The sequence below is a fragment of the Ptychodera flava genome, chromosome 18, assembly GCF_041260155.1.
Source record: "Ptychodera flava strain L36383 chromosome 18, AS_Pfla_20210202, whole genome shotgun sequence".
Classification (NCBI taxonomy): Eukaryota; Metazoa; Hemichordata; class Enteropneusta; family Ptychoderidae; genus Ptychodera; species Ptychodera flava.
The window spans coordinates 6,868,396-6,887,906 of NC_091945.1; the positions used below are offsets into that span (position 1 = coordinate 6,868,396).

Sequence of the window (19,511 nt, forward strand, 5' to 3'; positions counted from 1 at the left end):
TATTTGTGAAATAGCCTTCCAATGTAATGAAACATCCTACAAATGCCCTAGGGCACATTAGTTTATGTTTGTACCACCGCAGATTTTGTGTTGCAGCTGGTTTCCGCTGTGTTACCAAATTTGAATATTAAAACGTACCAGATGTCTACAGAATATGACATGTTCACTTTTGATTGGCCAGTACTTAACTACAGCGCTGTCATTTGTTTCTAGAATTTGGTGACCAAGGCTTTACGAGTAAACAGCCTGAATTGAGCACTCTGTTGGTCAATCAACAATAGATAGTTTTTAACAATCATTATGGGCAAGATTATGTCATGCACTTTTATGTATGTACTGTGGCAGTGTAAACTGGTAATTTTGAACAGAAACAAGTCATTTTGATTGGAGAATTGTTTTGTTACTTCTCATTGTTTTTGATCTCCTGTTATTGAATATGAAATAAAATTTCGTATTGTTACAATTATGACATTTTTTCAGTGTCTCTCACAATATTGGTGTTTCATTCAGACTTTTCTTTCAAGATGAAAGATTCCATGTGAGCAACATATATCAACAAAATTATGTCTACTCTCCTTGTGACATTGGCAAACGTTTTTCTTGTTATAAATTCTCATTGCTGTAATATTTTTAAATAGTATGAATTGAGTTAAATGCTTCAAATATGGACAGATTAAGTTCACTGTTTGTGCAATTATGAAATCTGACATTGATGTTTGTGAATGTCATCCATTGGCTGTAGTCTTCTTGGAGTTCTATCAGGTTCAAGTGACTGAAAGAATCTGTAAACAGATATTCACCATTTTTCCCTTTGGCATGCAAAAATGTAGATTGAAATATCTGTCGTACAAAGGCACTCCAACACTCACTTCCTAAGTCCAAAAGTTGCCATTGACCAGAACTTCAGTTCTTTGATCTCTTGAAGTCATTAAGGTAAGGGATATGTCGACTGTGATGCATGGAGTAATGGATCTTCAAGTCCAACAAAAACTGGATTGCTGCAATTCTGAAACCAGTCAGTTAGTAGGGTGAAAAGTTGTAAGTGTATTCCAGGCACTTTCATTATTACAGATTAAAATGGCATTCTAGTTTTTTAGTTCACTCTATGTTGAAATTTACATATCTGCTGATTTATCAATACTCAATTGAGTTGAAATGCCAAGTGGGTATGGTAAAGTAGGTCACTTCCACGGACATGGTAAAAAGTAAGTAAATGCTTATCAAACATAAAAAAATGCTTCTCTTACAAGGTTGTGTGGAGATGTTTAGCATGACATGTGATGGACCATGTGGTAAGTGGACATGTGAACAATTGTCAGTCTGATGTATCACATGTCAGTCACATGACTTGAAGTGAAAGTTCCATATTGCTTTCTAGCCCTCTAGGGTAATGTAGCTTTGAAAAAAATCAGGCTACAGTTTGGCCATGGCAAATAATGTCACAAAGATTCCATCATCCCTGAACAATGTTATCTCAAAAGCATTATGGGAAACGATAGAAAGGCCATGTCAAAGTTTACATTAGTTAGGATTATAGTTTCTGTAAATGCATCGAGAAAATGACAGTCATAACTGGCAAACTTATTTTCATAAGTTTATTGTACACTAATCTTTGAGAAAGGTTTTCTTGTACATTCTCTGTAAAATTTAACTTTGATACTGTAAGTTTTGCAACTTGATTATTCTAATTAACATACACTCAATAACAGGGTCCTTGTCGTATCTTTGAGGATTCTGGACATCTGTCACACATAATCAAGAAATCAATGAAAAAATCATATATATTTTAAAAAGAATTATATCAGTCCTTAAATGCAATACTGTCCTCATTATTTGTACACATTTTAATAAATCCTTTAAACCTTTCACAGTTCAACTGCTCTCTGAGCTCAAATCTTGACAGATATTGTCTTTCACCTGTGACTTCCACATCTTATGTCCTGTGTTTTCTGTCGATGGTCGATGTCGATGTCAGTTTAAGAAGTGCTACAACCAGTGCCAGGAGACTATTGACTTCTTTGGTAATGAGTTCAATAATCCTTTATATATACCAATGAGACACTAAATTTGCAATTGTTTCTAGCTTCCCAAATGTACGTTTTGAAATGACTATTCTAGCTTCCTAAACATACTGTACATTTGGGATGACTATTCTAGTTTCCCAAACGTACATTTGAAATGACAATTGACAGAATACATTCATTCTGTGATTTTCACCCTCTTGCTACGTTTAAAATCCCACATGATGTGCTAAAACAGTTACACACTTCAAAAAGGAAAACAATCAGCTTTCTATTGATCTGTATGACACCTTTTCAATGGAAAAAAGCTTTTTTCTTTTAACATTATTTTTTGATGTATGAAGGAACAGGTATGTTACTCAAACTGATTGAAACAGGCTGTCATTGGTTATGTGAATAATGTATGCTGTATGCAGCTTCAATTTATAGCAGTTGGTTGTCAGAAATTTGCAGTGTATACCATGTTGATAGTGCTTTTTGCAATATGCCCTGTATGATTACAAAGGCTTCTCCATGATGGTATAGGGGATGGCCCACTCTCTGTTTCCAGAAAAATCTATTCATATGTTCATAACCATACAACAAAGTATGCAAATTATGTATTGCTATGTATCCCTCTCTTTTTCCAAGGCATCAAGTACACTATTACATGACTGTTTCTCAGAAAAGAATGAAATCATGGAAATCTGGGCCAGAAAAAGAGATTTCTGTCATCCAATAAGCTAGACAGATGACAACTATTCCTGTTTAGTTAGTTATGACTAGTATTGCAGCCAGTGACCCATTGACCATTTTGTGCATCATAGGAGAGAGCCATAACGTTGGGTAATGCAATATGTATGGTACATGAACGAGAAACTTGGTTTTGGATCAGCAAAACACTTTGAATTTTGCAATTAGCTTTGACATAACCAAATAAAGGCAAAAACAGATAAGGCTGTACAAATCACAAACCAATCAAACGTGTATCAATCAGAAAGAGAAACAATTCATCTGCTGAAAAAACTGTGTCTAAATAATGTAGCTTTGTATTCTTGATATTTGTAGGTGTATCACACAGATTATATATTCTAATAACCCATCAAATTGGATGTCGTTCTAGAAAGGTTTCATACATTATCTTAACCAGAGAATTTTCAAACATTTGCACACCAACACACAATACATGAAAAAACAAAATTCCTTCTATCGTCGATGTAGCAATATCTCTGTATCAGTGACCAAACCGGTCAAATGTAAAAAAATCACGCTACACATGAATGCTGTAAGTTCAAAAGCCAAGCTTTACAATTATTACAAGGGGAAGAAAATTTCACGTTGGGGAAGTAAACACAAAGTTTGGAAAACAACATGGATTCCTCTCTCTTCCAACTATGTTATCTAGTTCTTGACTAAGATCTATTTTCAACAAACACATTTCACAGGGTGGGATACCAGACAAAGCAAGGGGGTAAACTGTCAGTTTTGTAGCACTGGTAAGGTTCAACTTCTCATTATACTGAATAACCACAGAGCATCAATCCTTGTTAACTTCTTTTAGGCAACATGATTAATTTCTGCAAAACTGTTTGCAAACAACAGCAAAATCTATCTATGTCCGTCATTATTGGTACACAGGCATTCTTGTTGGTCGTCCTTGCATGGTACATCACTGAAGTGTCAATGATAACAAACTGAGGAACAGCACACAGCATTAATTTGAGGTTGATGACCCTCCTGTCTGAGACTGTACAGCAGCCTCCATGAGAGCGCCCTCTTTCAACATCTTCCTCTTCTGGAAGTACAAGTACACCCTCCTTGTCAGAAGAGCTGCACCATATCCAGTCAATCCCAGCATGCAAATGGTGAATGTTTTGTAACCAACATCTGCCAGCTTTTGTCCGGAAACCATGTTTTCTGTAGAAAAACAGAAATTTTCACCTTTACTACATAAAACTACAGTAGATATATATTTGGACTTGCAAGAGATGGACATTTTAGCATAATAATCTGCAGAGCTGATTGCCAGATGATGTATGCAGATCTCGTCTACGGCAAGATTTGGTGATAATGTTGGCATAATACTCTATAAACCCCACACAGTGACAAAGTTGTTGCCTGTTGATATTCTGACAATTCATGTTAAGTAAACACCACAGTTGTGCCAGTGGTATTTTGATTTTCCAAATTACAGTCTCTATAAGTACTTTCTCTTACCCTATACCAGGGCTAAAAATAAAATGTTTTGCCAATGTGCACAAAAATATCAGGGTTTTTGCCAGCATGCATCAGCTTTGAAGTACCTGTACAGTGACTATGCTATAAATTTGTAATATCATATTAAAAGTCATCCTCCCCTTCATCCATAAATGTTGGCGTTCTTGTTTCTGCGGACTCTGTACTAGCATTGTCAATGCATGGCTGAACACACACTTTATCACAATTCTCAAGCAACTGTCAAAGCCTCAGACATAACTCAAAAAATAGCATCAATGACACTTTGCTCACATTTGGTAAGCCAGAACATGTGGCAAGCCAGAACAAGTGTATACACGATATTTAACAGCTTCTATGGACCTAAGCGTGTGATATTCATAGTCAAGTGCATTTGAAAACATTTTAATTCATTGTCCATTGAAGTACCAAATGGTTGGCAACTGTTGCAACCATTGATCACATACACTTACACAATACCATGGCAAAGAGTGTATCATAATTAGTGATACAATCTGCCATACCAAACTATAAAAGGTGTCCCTATATATTGTATTGCACAGAATTAATGTAGACAATATTTGGTCTCTCTACGGCCTATGGTTGCACAATCAAAGACTAAGGTAACATGTAATAATGGGCATTCTTTAGATATTCCATTGTTAACGATGCTATCACACCTGCATAATAATGGTAGGTCTCAAACTGCTACCCATTTAAACCAGCATTGCAGTATCATAGACAAATGAGGAAATTTCCAAACCTATATGTACCAGAAAGTCTGTGGCACCAGGTATCATGTACATCTGTTTAACAGCCCTTCTAACCAAATTTAAAAGCATCAAACCAGGACTTTGTATAGAAGCCATAACTTGACTTTCACAGAAAACAATTCCACAGTGGCAGGCCATATCTTGAATGAATGTATCTAATGGTGAGCCACAGGGCCCTTGACCATGCGTCGCTGGCAAACTAAAAGTTTGGGACATCATGAGAGCAATTATTTTTGCAATCTGTGACTTACTTATTTGGGTAGACATAGATCAGAATTGAGTTGATTTCGGCCGAAAGCAGTACAGTAAAGTAGTTTTTCATGCAAGGTCCAAATCGGGACTGTGGTCACGGGTTTTATCAATGACAGTCAGCAGGGCTGTGGTGGGAGGCCATATAATGCCGGGAACACACAGCATCATACGCAGGGCTAACATACATACATACAGATGCTGCTGACTCACCATACATACACCAAATGTGAGCAACTGTATGAGCAGTTGGCTACAACATACACTGGAGTATTATATATAAAGTTTGTCCTAATATATAATATGAACACCTCTGAATTGGATCATCTGAAGGGATCTACCACAGGACCCACAATTTACAAATAAAATATGGGTTGTCCTTGCCGCGAATCCGTAGCCTCTGCCACTCGGGTAGGTTGGTCATTGGAGTGGTAGGTTGAACACGTCAAGGAGTGGCAGGGCTCGTTTTCGCAGCAAGGGTTGTCCAATCTTTACGTTACTGTACACTGAATCATGGGGCAAATCTTTTTTCACTTCCATGATATGATTGAACACTCCAACTTCCAAGGGCATAGCGCCTGTGCAGGCAGTGGCCTCGGTCAGTTCTGGAGATGACAGCATATGTTGACGAATGACCGCGTAACACGAAGGATTTTCATTAACAGCAATTCATAGGTTTCGTTAAAAGCCGAAATAGACTTTGACAAACTTGCTGAATTGGATACCTGTCGTATGTGTAGCTTGTGCTAGACTTGTACTTGTGCAAGTTGTGGGTTACGTACGTCACGACATATCGTGCGACTACGCAAGCATGTCCGCAACCTTGGGTAAAACACTACAGTAATAGAACATCTAGATATCGCAGTTGGCATCGAACTTTGCTTGAAAATGAAACAAGCGTTCTTTTACCGAACAATTAACAAACCTCCTCTTAGATTTTCCTCAAGGTGTATCGTATGTCAGCGTTCTCCTTCGCATTCGTGCTCAGATAACAACAACGTGCAAGGCTCCAATCTGTACTTCAACTATTTGCAAGACCCAATTCATTGACTGCCATACCGTTAAAGTGCCACAAAGAGTAACATATATTGCAACTTTTCTCTCGATTATACCTAAATAATAATTAATTTTACATTTAAACCTGTAACCTTAGCATCATCGTTATCGTCATCATCATAATAATAATAAATCATCATCATCATGGGCACATAATCGAACAGACAGATTGAAAATAAAATAAAAGTGTACAGCGCCCCCACTTTGAGCCTTCAAATTCCAAAACAAAACGAGTTTGAACAGCTACTGTTTGCACGTTAAGTTGTCGTTGCACGCAGCTGTTTCATTTTTAGCTCGAGCGAAGTTATTAATATCAGGTAAAATGTTGTAACGGAACAGGAAATTGAAGATGGATTCGGACGTCATTGAGGATAAGCGTGTTTTAGATTTGGCAACCCAAGTTACAGAGACGACTGATCGAAATGTACCGAACTTGCTGTTGGGCCTACAAAGTAATTATGCCATTCTTATTTTACATTCAGTATTTTATCAACATCACAGTAATACAAAATTACACTGTGATAAAATTCGATTTATGCACAATGAGTTATTAGCGTAGCTCTAATGACATAAAGCCTTCTCCGTTCAATGATTGCAGCGTGTGTGATCTCAGGATTTAGTGTACAGTTACTATGACAACATGAAGTACAATAATGGCTAGGGCCATATCACAAAACTCCATAAGTTTTTTTTTTAAACAAGAACTTTATTGACAAAAAAGGCTAATCAGGTTACAAGGAGAGGAGGAAAACTACACAAGAAACCAAACACAAAGCAAAACATGAAAAACACATAAAACCACAAAACTCCAAAAGTAATTTCTATTAAGTGCATTTGTTAGAAAACAGTTCATTGTGTCTGCATGCAAGATTTTATGTTAATAATTCTTTGTGATAATTTTGCATGAGTTGTCTGTTGACACCGACACTGTCACTGTGTCATTGTGAGTTAGGAGTGGATGATGTGCTGCAGTAACATGGACCATTGATGTTACATCCATGCATGGACCATTGATTTTGCCTGAGTAAAATCTCTTAGAGCTCTTTGACAGAACACTTTATAAAGAAATGTGTGGTGTATTCAACCAGTAAAACACAGTCAAGAAATGTATGAATAATGCAGCTCACCACATGCTCATTATCTGCCCAACTGAAGTGATTATTTCACAGGGGTAATCAAAGAAACAAGTTTATGATGGCATGGTCCACCGTCTGTGGAGTGACCATGCATGGTCCTCAAGACAGTCTCCATGTAAAAACACATAACATATTATGCACATTTCGTAACAATCTATCAATTTGCAGAGTCAGAAAATTGCATCAGTTTGATGATACAACCAAACGGGATGGCAATGAGAAGTGTTGATCAAGCTGTGGTAAAGGAAATTCCATATTTCATAACGTGCATCTTGTCATCTTTCAACATCTCAGATTAATCAATAGCATGCTGCCCACTTTCCAGCTCCACCACGAACATTGCATCAGTATTAAAGGGGAAATTCTTAGCATACATATCTTTCTTGACAATTATTACCATAATTTTTTTGCCAGATATTCTTGATAGTCTTGTTCCTGGTTCAGCAAAGTCAGCAAAAGTCAAGCTTGATATCTGGAAGTATGAATTACTACATAGCGTACTGATTGCATTGAAACAAGACTTCTCACTGGTCTCAGGGAAATGGAACACAGCTGCAGCCCTTGCAAAGATTCTTTGGTGAGTTTTGATGCTGCAATTAACATTTTGTGGAAGTAAATCACATCTTTCCATGCATGTTAGACTGCTTTAAACAGTTTATCTTGAGAATTCTTGAAATTTCATACAGAGTAATTGTTTGCTAGTTAATGGATGAGCAAGCAAGTAGTCCAAGAAGTCCATTCATCTGTTGTAACCAGTAATTTCAAATGTAGAGCAGGGATGGGGATATTCCCATAGAAAGATGTACAGGTATATGCTGCCCGATTGGTCACTTGTTCATGAAAAAACTGAAATTGACTTTTTCTCCAAATAGCACCTAAACCTGGGTTTTTGTAACCTTTTGCATGTTCCTTCACATGCAATATAATAACCGTGACAATGCACTGCCCCACAATGCACTGCCCCATATGAATATATTAAGAGTACCCTTCTCCTCCTTGGTATCACATAAATGTTGATCAAGACGGGGTTTGTGAGGCATAACATATCCCATGTGGTGAATTTCAAAAAGACTTCAAATTCAAAGCCTCCAAGGCCTGTGGAAACATAGATACTGTAAACATGATACCTATTGACTAAATCTGCGATAACATAGCATGCGAAGTAAGTGAAAATAGGTATACATATAGGTTCTGGCTCAAAACTTCTTTTTACTGACTTGGCAGACGGGGAAGTGATAGGCCTAGCAGGAAATAGTTTAATTATCACATAAATAATTCTTTGAATGTCTAAGAAGTAAGACTATTAGAGGATTTTACCCGTATGGATGTTACTTGGTTACAGATGGGTATATCATAAAATTACTTTTTTCTCATTTTGGGTAGAAAACGATACAAATGAAATTTAAATTCATGCTTGTTTGATCGTCAAACCTCAAGGTACTTCCAATACCCTTAGATATCCATTGTAATCTACAAATTGAACGATATAGTCATTAACTATGTCTCAATAAAATTTTGCTTGTGGCAGAATAGGCAAGAAATTGAACAGATTTTTTTTCATTTTAAATTTCCCGCCTTTTTCAAAATCTTGCCATATTAGGTGCAAAACATAATTTTTTCAAAGTGGAGTGAATCCCTTTCCCGTTCTTTCAGTCAGTTGGCCCATGGTGTATTTGTAAAGATTCAAATGTGTACATGCACCATTCACGCTGTTTATCATGTAGTTGCATGGAGGCGGCCATATTTGGGTGCGGCACGCGTTTATTATTTGTCTTACTGAAACCTCCCATGCAGTCCCACTCAGCGGATAATTATACTTGAAATATCTCTGAGTAAGAACATTTCTATGAACTACCAACTAGTTTTAATCAAAATATAAAGTCATGAAAGTAATGTCAAAAGTTGCAGCTTATGAGCCTTTAACAAGTGGAATATATGCTTTCCAAAGGAAGGCAAAAGCAGACTGTGTGAAGTTCTGAATAAACCGTTAACATCAACATGTCCTTCCCTCTATCACAATGTAAGATAAATTAGGTTGGTTTGTTGTGTAAGAGGAAATTTAAAACTTCACATTTTAACAGATATCAATTGTCTAATTTATGTACTAAGCATTCACATTTGATCAGTCTAACCTAAATTGAAATCTGATTGCAAACAGAAATGAAAGAGGTTTTCTGATCATTTACATTCTTGTTTGTGCTGACATTATAAATACTAAATTTATGCATCTTTCTCACTGACATCTTACAGCCAAGCTTCTGTTGGAATAGACCCACAAGAATCACATGAGTATTATGGGATATTCCTACCAGATGTCATAGAAAGGTTATTAATCCTATCCAGAAACATTCAACACAGATACATCAAGATTCCGGAACACACACTGTCTTTGAAGGATGACCTGATCAAGAATTTCAGAGACATCCTGGATCAAATTAAATATCTTGTCGGTGGTCATCCCTTCCTTGCTACAAATGGTAAATTTGATTTTGAAATCACTCAAATTATAAATTCAATGTCAAGTATTCTACCCTATGATGTTTTGATCCCTTCACCATACATCACTCAATCTGCTTCAATAAAAGTTGGGTTTATCAAAATCTTGTGGCAATAGGGCAAAGATTCATTTCGTATACAGGCTCATCCAAAGAATATTTCTCCAATCCTTCTGATGGTTGTAATGTGCATGTTAAAAGGTGCCATTCATAATCAATGAATGCAAATACTGTATATATCCTCTGGGATAATGTTGAATTGTGATAATATGGCTTTGGATGATCCCAATATTTGTCAGTCTCACTGCTGTTTTTATGGTCAGGAGTGGACTTTATAATTTAAATTCAGAAACAACTGCTTTGAGGAAGTTTGCATGTTAACTACCAGGATAATGCGTTGCTGTTTTTATCAATTGATTTGAAAGAAGTCTACTTTTTGAAGCTGTCTCAAGGTTGATTGCTCTCTGCTAAAAATTATAAGTTGAAGGGAAAATTTACTATTTGAACAGGCAGCTGTCTTCTTATATGCTATGTGTCAACAATTTAAATAGTCTGTTGTAGTCTCTCTCACAGCGACGTGTCGTGCGCATATTATGGCCATGGCTGTCTCTTTTAAATTTGTAAACTTAATACTAAATGTGGCTCAGTGAAGTGAAGTGAAATACACTATGCAACAGTTCCTCCACAATACATAACATATACAATACCTATCTGCCTCTGTGGAAGGGAAAGATTAAAAACTGTACAGTAACTGAGGCGCTGTGAGATTGTAATCCTATTTATCAGATTCACAAATATAAACACCAGTACTATGTAATTTACCAGCATCTGAATGTTTCTGTCAGTTCTCAGGTCAAATTATCTCCTGCAGATGATGATTACAGAAGATATAGAGACTTCTATCGCTTTGATGAATCTCGTACAGTCTATGATCAGAGCAAGCACGTAAGTAACATCATACAGTCTAGCATGTTACATAAGCAGCCATTGATTGAAAGACGGAAATCCATGCTTTATTCAGTGAGCACAAATGTTGTCCTGACAGAGAGAAGCTCATAGTTTCAATTTGTACATAGTTGAAATACCAGATGTTGATTGCACAACTCCTTTGCAGAGGAATTTTCTTTATTTCAAGTGGAAAAAATGATTGATGTAGCCATTGCAAAGTGGTCTGCTGACAGCTTACTCTGTGTGATATCTGTATAAACACACCTTGCTGCCTACATGACAATTGCTTCAGGACAACTGAAATCTAATGTATACTGTAAAAACCCTATCAATTCTACCAGAAAAAAATAATTATGATTTTAAAATGTCAAATTATTAGAAAATTAATAAAGCCAAAATAATTTTAGTGGTCGAATTATTAGGGATTTCAACTTTTTTGACAGTTCATAAGTGATATACTTACCATCGTGGATGATTGAAACATATAAAGGTGACTTTCCTGAAGTCCTGACTCAGACATTCTGTCCTGTACATTGTATTGTTCTGTGTATTTTATAGAAAATAAATTGTTCAAACCAGTTTGTCATAATTGGTCAGTCGAATTATTAGAGATTGAGAAAGTCCCAATTTCCATCGGTGGTTGAACTGAAATAAAATAAATAAAAAATAAAATTACGTTTTTGAGAAAAAGATAGGGTGCTCAAATTAATAGAGTGGTCAAATTGATAGGGTTTTTATGGTACTAACCCCACAGCAGTCATGCGAATTTCAAGTCATGTGAATTTCAAAACAATTAATCAATGCTATGTGAAATTCTACAACACATACACATAGTTTCCCAAGTGAGTAGAACATTATTCTTTAGAATGTTTTCGAGGAAGTTGAAGTCACGACCTGTATCAGAATCTTTCATCTTTTGTTTCTTACATTCATTCCAGCCAAGTATTGAGCAGCTTAGATGAGAAGGTTGTGTTCAGTATACTGGATGAATTGGTGTACAAGTTGTCGGCATTCACAGAGGCTGACATTGGAGCTGCTGCATCCAGAGCTTTACTAGCAGTTGCTGATGTACACCAACCAATGATACAACTTTTGTACTCAAGATACAAGTGAGTTTCTTGCGTATCACTCGTATATAATTACATGAGTCATAAAGTTTGAACAAAGCAATGTACCCAACAACATTGCCAGAAATTAGACTGCTGTATTGTAAGACATCTGATAAACTTGGGATTTAGTCTTACTTGAGGATGTCTGCTGTAAAGAGCAGGAAATGGAGATGGTGTGTGCCCACTGTATGATACTTTTCAACTCTATCAACTAGTCAGTGTTGATGAAGGACAGAAAGAGGAAGCTATACCAATTTGCAAATGAAAACATCAGACAGATTGTACTCATATTTACCGGTACCTATCAACACTGGCAAGACAAGATTTATGTGTCATGTTTTGCTGTCTGTGATTATCATCCCTAGTTTATGTACAGGTTCCCAGTGTAGATTGTTTGATAGATAGATCATAATGCCATGAACATGTCTAGGTACATAAATGTGAATGTATCTAGTGTTTGTATATTACAGAGGTCTTCGTCCACTCTTAAGTAAATGGACAGGCAAAGGTTTTGGCAGAGATTTGAAGAAATTGTTGATGTTGTTGGATGCTGGATCAGCCCATCAAGCCGAAATGCAGGTGAGCTACATTTGTTCTCTAATTGTAAGCACTCTCTTTGTAAATTAGTACCATCTTTCTCTGAAGTATTTCATACTCGATAGCCGTGTGATACTTCCTTTATCTAAATAAAATAAAATTTCATTTTTGAGCCTTGTGCCCTCACAGCTGCATACTTCTCTTTTGCCTATATCTGTCTTCCCACCTGGTAAATTACTAACATCCATAGTCTCATTCTGCTATTCCCTTTCATTTCAAATTTTTCTTTTGCCTTGTCCGATGTAGTCTTCATTTCCTCATCTTATTTACTTCCCCTCTTTCATTCCATCCTCTCCATAGTTCCCCCTTTATCCCTTGCAGTGATACACTTGTCTCCCTTTGTCCATTGCCAAGTATTCCCTATCTTTCCAAACCAGCCTTACTTCCACAATGCGTTATTTTCCCAGACCTTCTTCCACCTGTCCTTCCAAATCCCTCTTTTCTGCCCGTTTACTAGTCTTTTCTAGCCATCCCATCCTGTCATAACAGTCCCCCTTTCTTCTCCATAATCTAATTTCATTTTCTCACTACCTGTTGCAGAGAATGCACCGAGCCGCGACCACCATCCAGGCTGTGTGGAAAAGCTTCCGAACCAGAAAACAACTCAAAAAGGCCAATAAAGCTATGAAGACATTCCAGAGAAGTTTCAGGTTAGTCAAATAATGTATAACTGAGACAGGTATATAATATTTGTTCATTTTGACTGTCAGCCATTCAGAAAGTCATAAGAGATCATTCTGACTTCTCCCAGTATTCCATTGTTGCACATGTAGAATATTTTTAAGTTTTCTTGCTCTGCACTCTTGATGTCAGTGTACACTTGATATCAGTGTATAGTTTAACTCACCGCTGATTCTGCTCCATGACATAACTGTAGTATCATGCCAACACATCATATGGTTTGAAAGGTGCTTTACACAATCCTATCCAACTTGTTCTCACATTTATCTGTTATATGGTACAGTGTAATTTACCACATTCAAAAATGAATGAAGCATCCTTTCACTCAATCTCCCTTAAAGGGATGTCAAATTGTGCAATGAAGAAATAAGCTTTTACCAACACTGAGTGATTAAATAGAAAAAAACTCACAAAGTAGCTGATTCTCTCATTACATTATTTCATTTTAAATTTGCAGAGGAAGGCAAGAGAACAAACAGCGTCGTTTAGAGGAAGACAGAATCCAACGAGAGTTACACCATCAGTTGCTGGTAGCTCATCGGAGAACCATTCGAGAAACCAGACAGAAACAACTAAACATGATAGCAGCCCTTCATCCAAGTTAGTCAGAGGAAATATTTCCATAATTCTTTTGATATCACATCTAAGTAAATAAAGTCGCTTGTGGAGTGCAGCCATATATTCTTAAAAGTTCGTAGGTGCTGGCAATTAGCTAAAAAATATGAAATGAATATCAATAAAGGACCATGGGAAGACAAGAATGAGACATTCTGATACAGTGAGCAAACAAATACAAAAATCAGATATAATTTCTCTAAAATGATGGGTCTTCATTTTGCCTTAAAAGTCACGACTGAATCACAGTTTTGAGGAAGTTCTATGGAGTCACTTGTCCCTTCAGTGCATACTCAAGATCTGTGTGACTGACAAGTGCATATTTTTCATCCAGTGTCACAGTAAAGGCAAGTAAGGATGCAATAATTCAAGTGCATGAGCTGACAATGTTTGTTTTTGTTTGTAGGTGAGGTGAATAAATACCTGGAGGTTTCACAGATTGAAGCTGCAATCAAGATCCAGGCAAGGTGGAAAGGAGTTCTTGCAAGAAAAAAGTATGGTCTTACCAAAGCTACTGCAGTACAAGTGAGGGCAGCCATCATGATACAGAGAGCTGTAAGTAAAGATGATAGATTTTTTTACTCCCTGTAGTTTAGATTTTGTTGATCAGGCTATTCTGGTTTAAAAACTTAGGCAAAGCAATGTTCTATTCGCAACAGTTTTTAATAAGATCTTCAAAGAAAGGTTGCCAAAAGTTTCAACTTTTTCTAAAAATATCTGTAATATCAGCACAGCTTCCCTATTGGATGCAACAATGTGAAAAAGCAGAAAGGTTAACTGATTGAAATGCTTATGCTTGTTGCATACTTCTGTATTTATCTTTCTGTACCAGAGCATGCAACAGCATGTGTTCTATCAAGGACTGTAAAAATATCCACTCTTTTGAAAATGTGCACAATATCAACACAGCTTCTCAGTTACTTTTCTGTTCCAAGGAACAATGATCCTGTCAGACAAAATTGACACAATTTATGTTTCCTTGCAAGCACAGGCACGAAAGTTCCTTGATAAGCTGGAAGCTCAGAGGAATGAAGTGATAGCGTGGAGAGCGCCCCCAGGGTTGACAGATGAGAGAAGAGTGGAGATACAGGAAATGATCAACAAAAGAAAAGATGAACAGCCAGTAAGAAAATCATTCCTCTTAATATTTCAATAAAGTTTGATAGATATCAGTAATCAATAGATTTTAACCTTCCTCTAATCCACTTTGGTACATCACCAGAATGAATATTTTCATTTTTTTTTGGTTTGCAATAATATATAAATGAATCTAAGCAAGCAAACGGAGTAAAAATGTACCTTTTCCTCTATCTGATCATCAAATTCCATTTTAACATATGAGATTTATGTTTCAAAATCTTCTAGATCTCAGATTCATCTGAATTCTAATTTTCATCCCAGCATGCCGGTATTCCCGCACTGTATAAATGTCCAACTGCCCTATTGAAAGCAATGTATATGCACTTATGTCTGATGGCAAAATGGTGAAGATAAACAGTCCCACCATAGGTAAAACCATTGTCATCATTGGTATTACCTTTGAAGTACAAAGCCATGGTACAACTCCAATGGTGTGAGTGAATCTGTGTATAACGAAGAGGTGGTTAAAGTGTTACAATTGACACTCGGCCAACAATCCCACACAGTGTAGCAGTTTGTACGAACAAGAGTTACTCCTGTAAAATTTCTTAGAATTGATGGCAATATTAGTATGCTATCTAGGTACAAATGGTGTTTATATTATAACCATGTTTTCAGCTGATATTACATCCCCCCCCCCCCATCCTGATATTTTCCCAGATTTTTCTGAAAGTGACCATATGAAAGCCATAAATGAAATGAAAACCACATCAAATAACAATAATTTTTTGTCATCATTTATTTTTCTATGGAAGGCTCAATGCAAGAACATGAAGGAGGTGACTGAACTTCATGACAAAGCCCAGGAAATGCTGACAAGACATTTGATGTTGAGTAGAATCACCAGACAATCTGAACAGAGAAGAGAGGCATTATTAGCTCAACTCAAATCAGATGCTGACCTCATCATCAGTATGTGTCAACTTTTTGCTCCTCATAATCAAAACAAGCTCTGAGGTTTTTCCTACCACTAGTCCTTTTTCACCAACTCACATGAAATAATTAGTTCCCAGGTATACATGTAAACACATGAAACAATGCATGCTAATTCACAGTATTGTTTCTACAAAAGAATCAAATCAACAGCTACTGCAAGTGAAATGTTGTTCTAGAGATGTTCACTGTGTGTGGACATGCATAACGTTACCATATTGAGAGGGATTTCTTGATCTGGAGGGCCCTGTCAAATTCTACGCCAAAACTTTAAAGTGCCATGGTGATGACGGAAATGGGTAAATGTGTTTACACTTGTCTTCAATTTAACCAAATTTTATAGGTCATGTTTTTGACATGGAAGCACAGGATCTGCTGTTTGAGGGCGCTCCATACACTCCATGCTTCTTGGTACAGATGTGGGATGACCTTCCGTTGTACCGTATAAGTGCCAGAAAAGTCACTGAAAACCTATTGCCAGAAAGATGTACATGTATGGCCACATCAAAACATGACCTCACTTCCACTGACCTTTTCCAGAGCTGTTGGTTTCTCTAACACCACTTCCATCTTTTTTGCAGATTCACCAAAAGTTAAAGATGCCACTGAGAGAGACCTGTACACTTACATGAGCAGGTCGTTGCCCATAGCAACTAAAGCCAAAGAAAATCACCTTGAGGCAGTGAAGCGACTGCAGCAACCATGGTGGAAGAAACTTGATGAACATGACCTTCCAGATAATGAAATATATCAAGAAGAAGAGTACAACTTCAAAGTTTTCTAAGAAATACCAACCGTTAAACTATCGAAAAATACATTTCTTTTACCTCCATTTCTCTGTATATAAGGTCAAACTAGGATAGTTATCCCTCAAGATTTACCCTTTCATAGGCTACCTAACTGGTGGATTGTAAATTTCCAGGTTATAAATGTCTTTGGTGTGACTGATACTCTGGAAAGAGATCAGAATAGACGGTCAACAGCTATTTTATGATGTAGGATTCTTATTTGCTAACTGACACCAAACATCAAATTAGTACTGATTGGATTAGCCTTCTGCTCTTGCCCACAGAGGTACCACTGTGTAACATGTGTTCATGCCAGTGGCATTCACCAATAGTGCTGTATACTCAACAAGCAACAATATTAGTCCAACAAAGCACAAAGGCATGGGACACTGTGAACAACCTCAGGCCAGAACAGAGAGAGTAAAATGCTTCAAAAAATCATTGTGTTTTGTTTCCTTGTACGCGAAAAAAACATAATGTATGTCTCTCTACAACATACTCACAGGGAAAATGTGTGTCTATATTGCAAGTGAAATGCATGATGTGTGTCACATTAGAGAAAGTTAAATGGAAGGAACCATATTACTTCTGAGTCTGTAAATATCAGGTGTAAATCTGATGAATGGTTCAATGCTCATTCAATACAACTGTTCATTTGTTCAAGTTTCATCCTTTTCACTTTGCTGAGGGTATATGTAACAGTGAAATAGGTGATAGAGTTCATGGGTTATCTCCCATAACTGTACAGGAATCAGATGGGAAATGTAAGTAAGCCTTTGCTCGTCAACATTGAATTGTTGACTGTCAAGAAAGAGTAAGTTATGTTCTGTATTCCCCTAATATAAGAATATTTCATTTTTGCTTTGATCTCTTATTTAGTGTTTCCATACCAAATTGTTGTTAAAGGTGTTTGTACTGTTTTGTGTAACGTGATATTTGTACGTGCATCAAATGAGGAAATGCATACAATATTGTAACAGTCTATTTTAAAATGTCAAAAAATATGTAAGTTATGTTTCAGACTTGTCCCTTTTCATGGAGTATTTTTTAAGAGAAACAATCTGCATTCTTGTTTTTGGACGTTGAATTTGTCTTAAAGCTTCCTCTACCATTGAAAAAGAGTGGTTAAACCAACAGTCACCAAAACATGGGTAACAGGCTTGTTGTAAATGGTCATTAAGACAAGAATCTTTAAGATTCCTAGAAAATAATGAAGGTTATCCTCATCAATATTGGGAAATGACAAAATGATTTGTAATATTTCATAAATGTAGAATTGACTTAAACAAATACCAAGCATGTTAAACTTTCAGGCTTATGAAAGAAAACACCATCTTAAATGAAAGTCACAAGTTTACAGAAAGCGTTCATAAAGTCAGGTGCTCCTAAATGTTGTCTATATTTTTGTTAATGCTGTAAATGAATATAAAGATTCATGTCTTTTGACAACATGATGATCTGAAAAACCAAGCTTTAAGATTTACCTGATGTACATATATGTACCTGTAATGTGAGAATGATGTATATATAGGTATGCAAGACATGATGTGTATATTCCTGGCACTTCTGATCTTTCATTCCTTACAAGCTCCATCACTGATTTCTACTTCATCAGTGGTTTTTGTTAGATTTTTTCCGAGCCATTCCCTATTTATGATGACTTATGATAGTCATCTGTGACTTAGCTAGTGTACATTGTAGTGTTTTAATAATTTGTGATTGTTGAATGCCAGTCACTGGTATTTTATCAACCTGAAATCTCATATTGCTGTCATTGCTTTTCATAGTGCTGAACTTTGCACTTAAAAGTGTGTCATCTTTCACTCCTGAAACTCTTTGATAATTGCGCAAGATTTGGTCTCACATAAACGCTTAATGGTAATTTGATTACATTTACTGTATATACTTTTGAACCTTGTGTTAATAAATTCATGAATCAATGTAAAATGATGTCATATAACAAGTGTACAAATTTCTGTGCCATTAATTTTTTTTAATTTGCTTTTGGAGTCTATACTTATACCTGTTAAATGGATTAATTGAATTTGGCAGTAGTTTGCCGTGGTGCCATATATTTAAAGAGGGCTGTAACTCTGTTTGAGGGAATAAGCACATCTTGAATGTGTGGCTATGCTCTATCACTTTAATGACAAAAAAATAAATCCCCTGCGATTGGGTATTGGCATTTCACAAATGTCACTACCCACTGAAGTTTTGTTTTCACAGTTGGACTCCTGCCAAAATTCTGTGATATACCTTTTGATATGTCTCCACCATTTCCGTCCATTTCCCGCAAACCTTGATGAAAGTAATGATTCATTTAGATATTAATCCATGGAAGAGTCAGCATTTCTTTGAATTGTTCAGAATCTATTTCTTTCAATCAGTCTCATTGTATAATATTTTGATATTAAACTTCCAACATTTTTTTAAAGTTGTCTTGCTGTATTGATTACTGGTTTAAATATAAAATGAAATAGTCCACACTCACTTGCCAATGACATATATATATATATATATATATATATATATATATATATATATATATATATATATATATATATATATATATATATATATATATATATATATATATATATATATATATATATATATATTACACTGAGATGCTGCACTTACCAAGGACATTACTTCCTGCTACAGCTCTGTAAATTACTGGTAACTCCGTAGATGGCTTTCCAATACAGTAAGGTATATTTTGTAAGCAATAAACCAGTCCAATAATCCACTCCCAGGGACGGTATACCACAAGATTT

The 19,511-nt window shown here is 36.2% G+C and overlaps 1 protein-coding gene and 1 long non-coding RNA gene across 2 annotated transcripts; one reads left to right on the plus strand and one right to left on the minus strand.

Moving 5' to 3' along the window:
* Positions 1-1,581: 1,581 nt before the first annotated feature.
* On the minus strand, positions 1,582-6,274 carry LOC139116736 (uncharacterized). Its single transcript, XR_011548363.1, has 2 exons — positions 6,146-6,274; positions 1,582-3,917 (listed from the first exon to the last, which is right to left on the minus strand). It is a non-coding gene; the product is annotated as an uncharacterized lncRNA (long non-coding RNA).
* Positions 6,275-6,484: 210 nt separating this feature from the next.
* On the plus strand, positions 6,485-19,168 carry LOC139116735 (IQ calmodulin-binding motif-containing protein 1-like). The gene is made up of 12 exons (XM_070679361.1): positions 6,485-6,744; positions 7,843-8,005; positions 9,679-9,905; positions 10,769-10,868; positions 11,810-11,980; positions 12,451-12,559; positions 13,118-13,227; positions 13,716-13,858; positions 14,280-14,428; positions 14,865-14,996; positions 15,769-15,925; positions 16,528-19,168. Exons 1-12 carry the CDS (start codon positions 6,642-6,644, stop codon positions 16,728-16,730), a joined length of 1,767 nt encoding a protein of 588 aa, XP_070535462.1. The 5' UTR covers positions 6,485-6,641; the 3' UTR covers positions 16,731-19,168.
* The last annotated feature ends 343 nt before the right edge of the window (positions 19,169-19,511 follow it).

Coding starts and splice junctions, on each gene's coding strand:
- LOC139116735 (XM_070679361.1), top strand. CDS start 6,642: ATGGATTCGGACGTCATTGAGGATAAGCGTGTTTTAGATTTGGCAACC. Junction 8,006..9,678: donor GCCCTTGCAAAGATTCTTTG/GTGAGTTTTGAT, acceptor GACATCTTACAG/CCAAGCTTCTGTTGGAATAG. Junction 12,560..13,117: donor CCCATCAAGCCGAAATGCAG/GTGAGCTACATT, acceptor TACCTGTTGCAG/AGAATGCACCGAGCCGCGAC.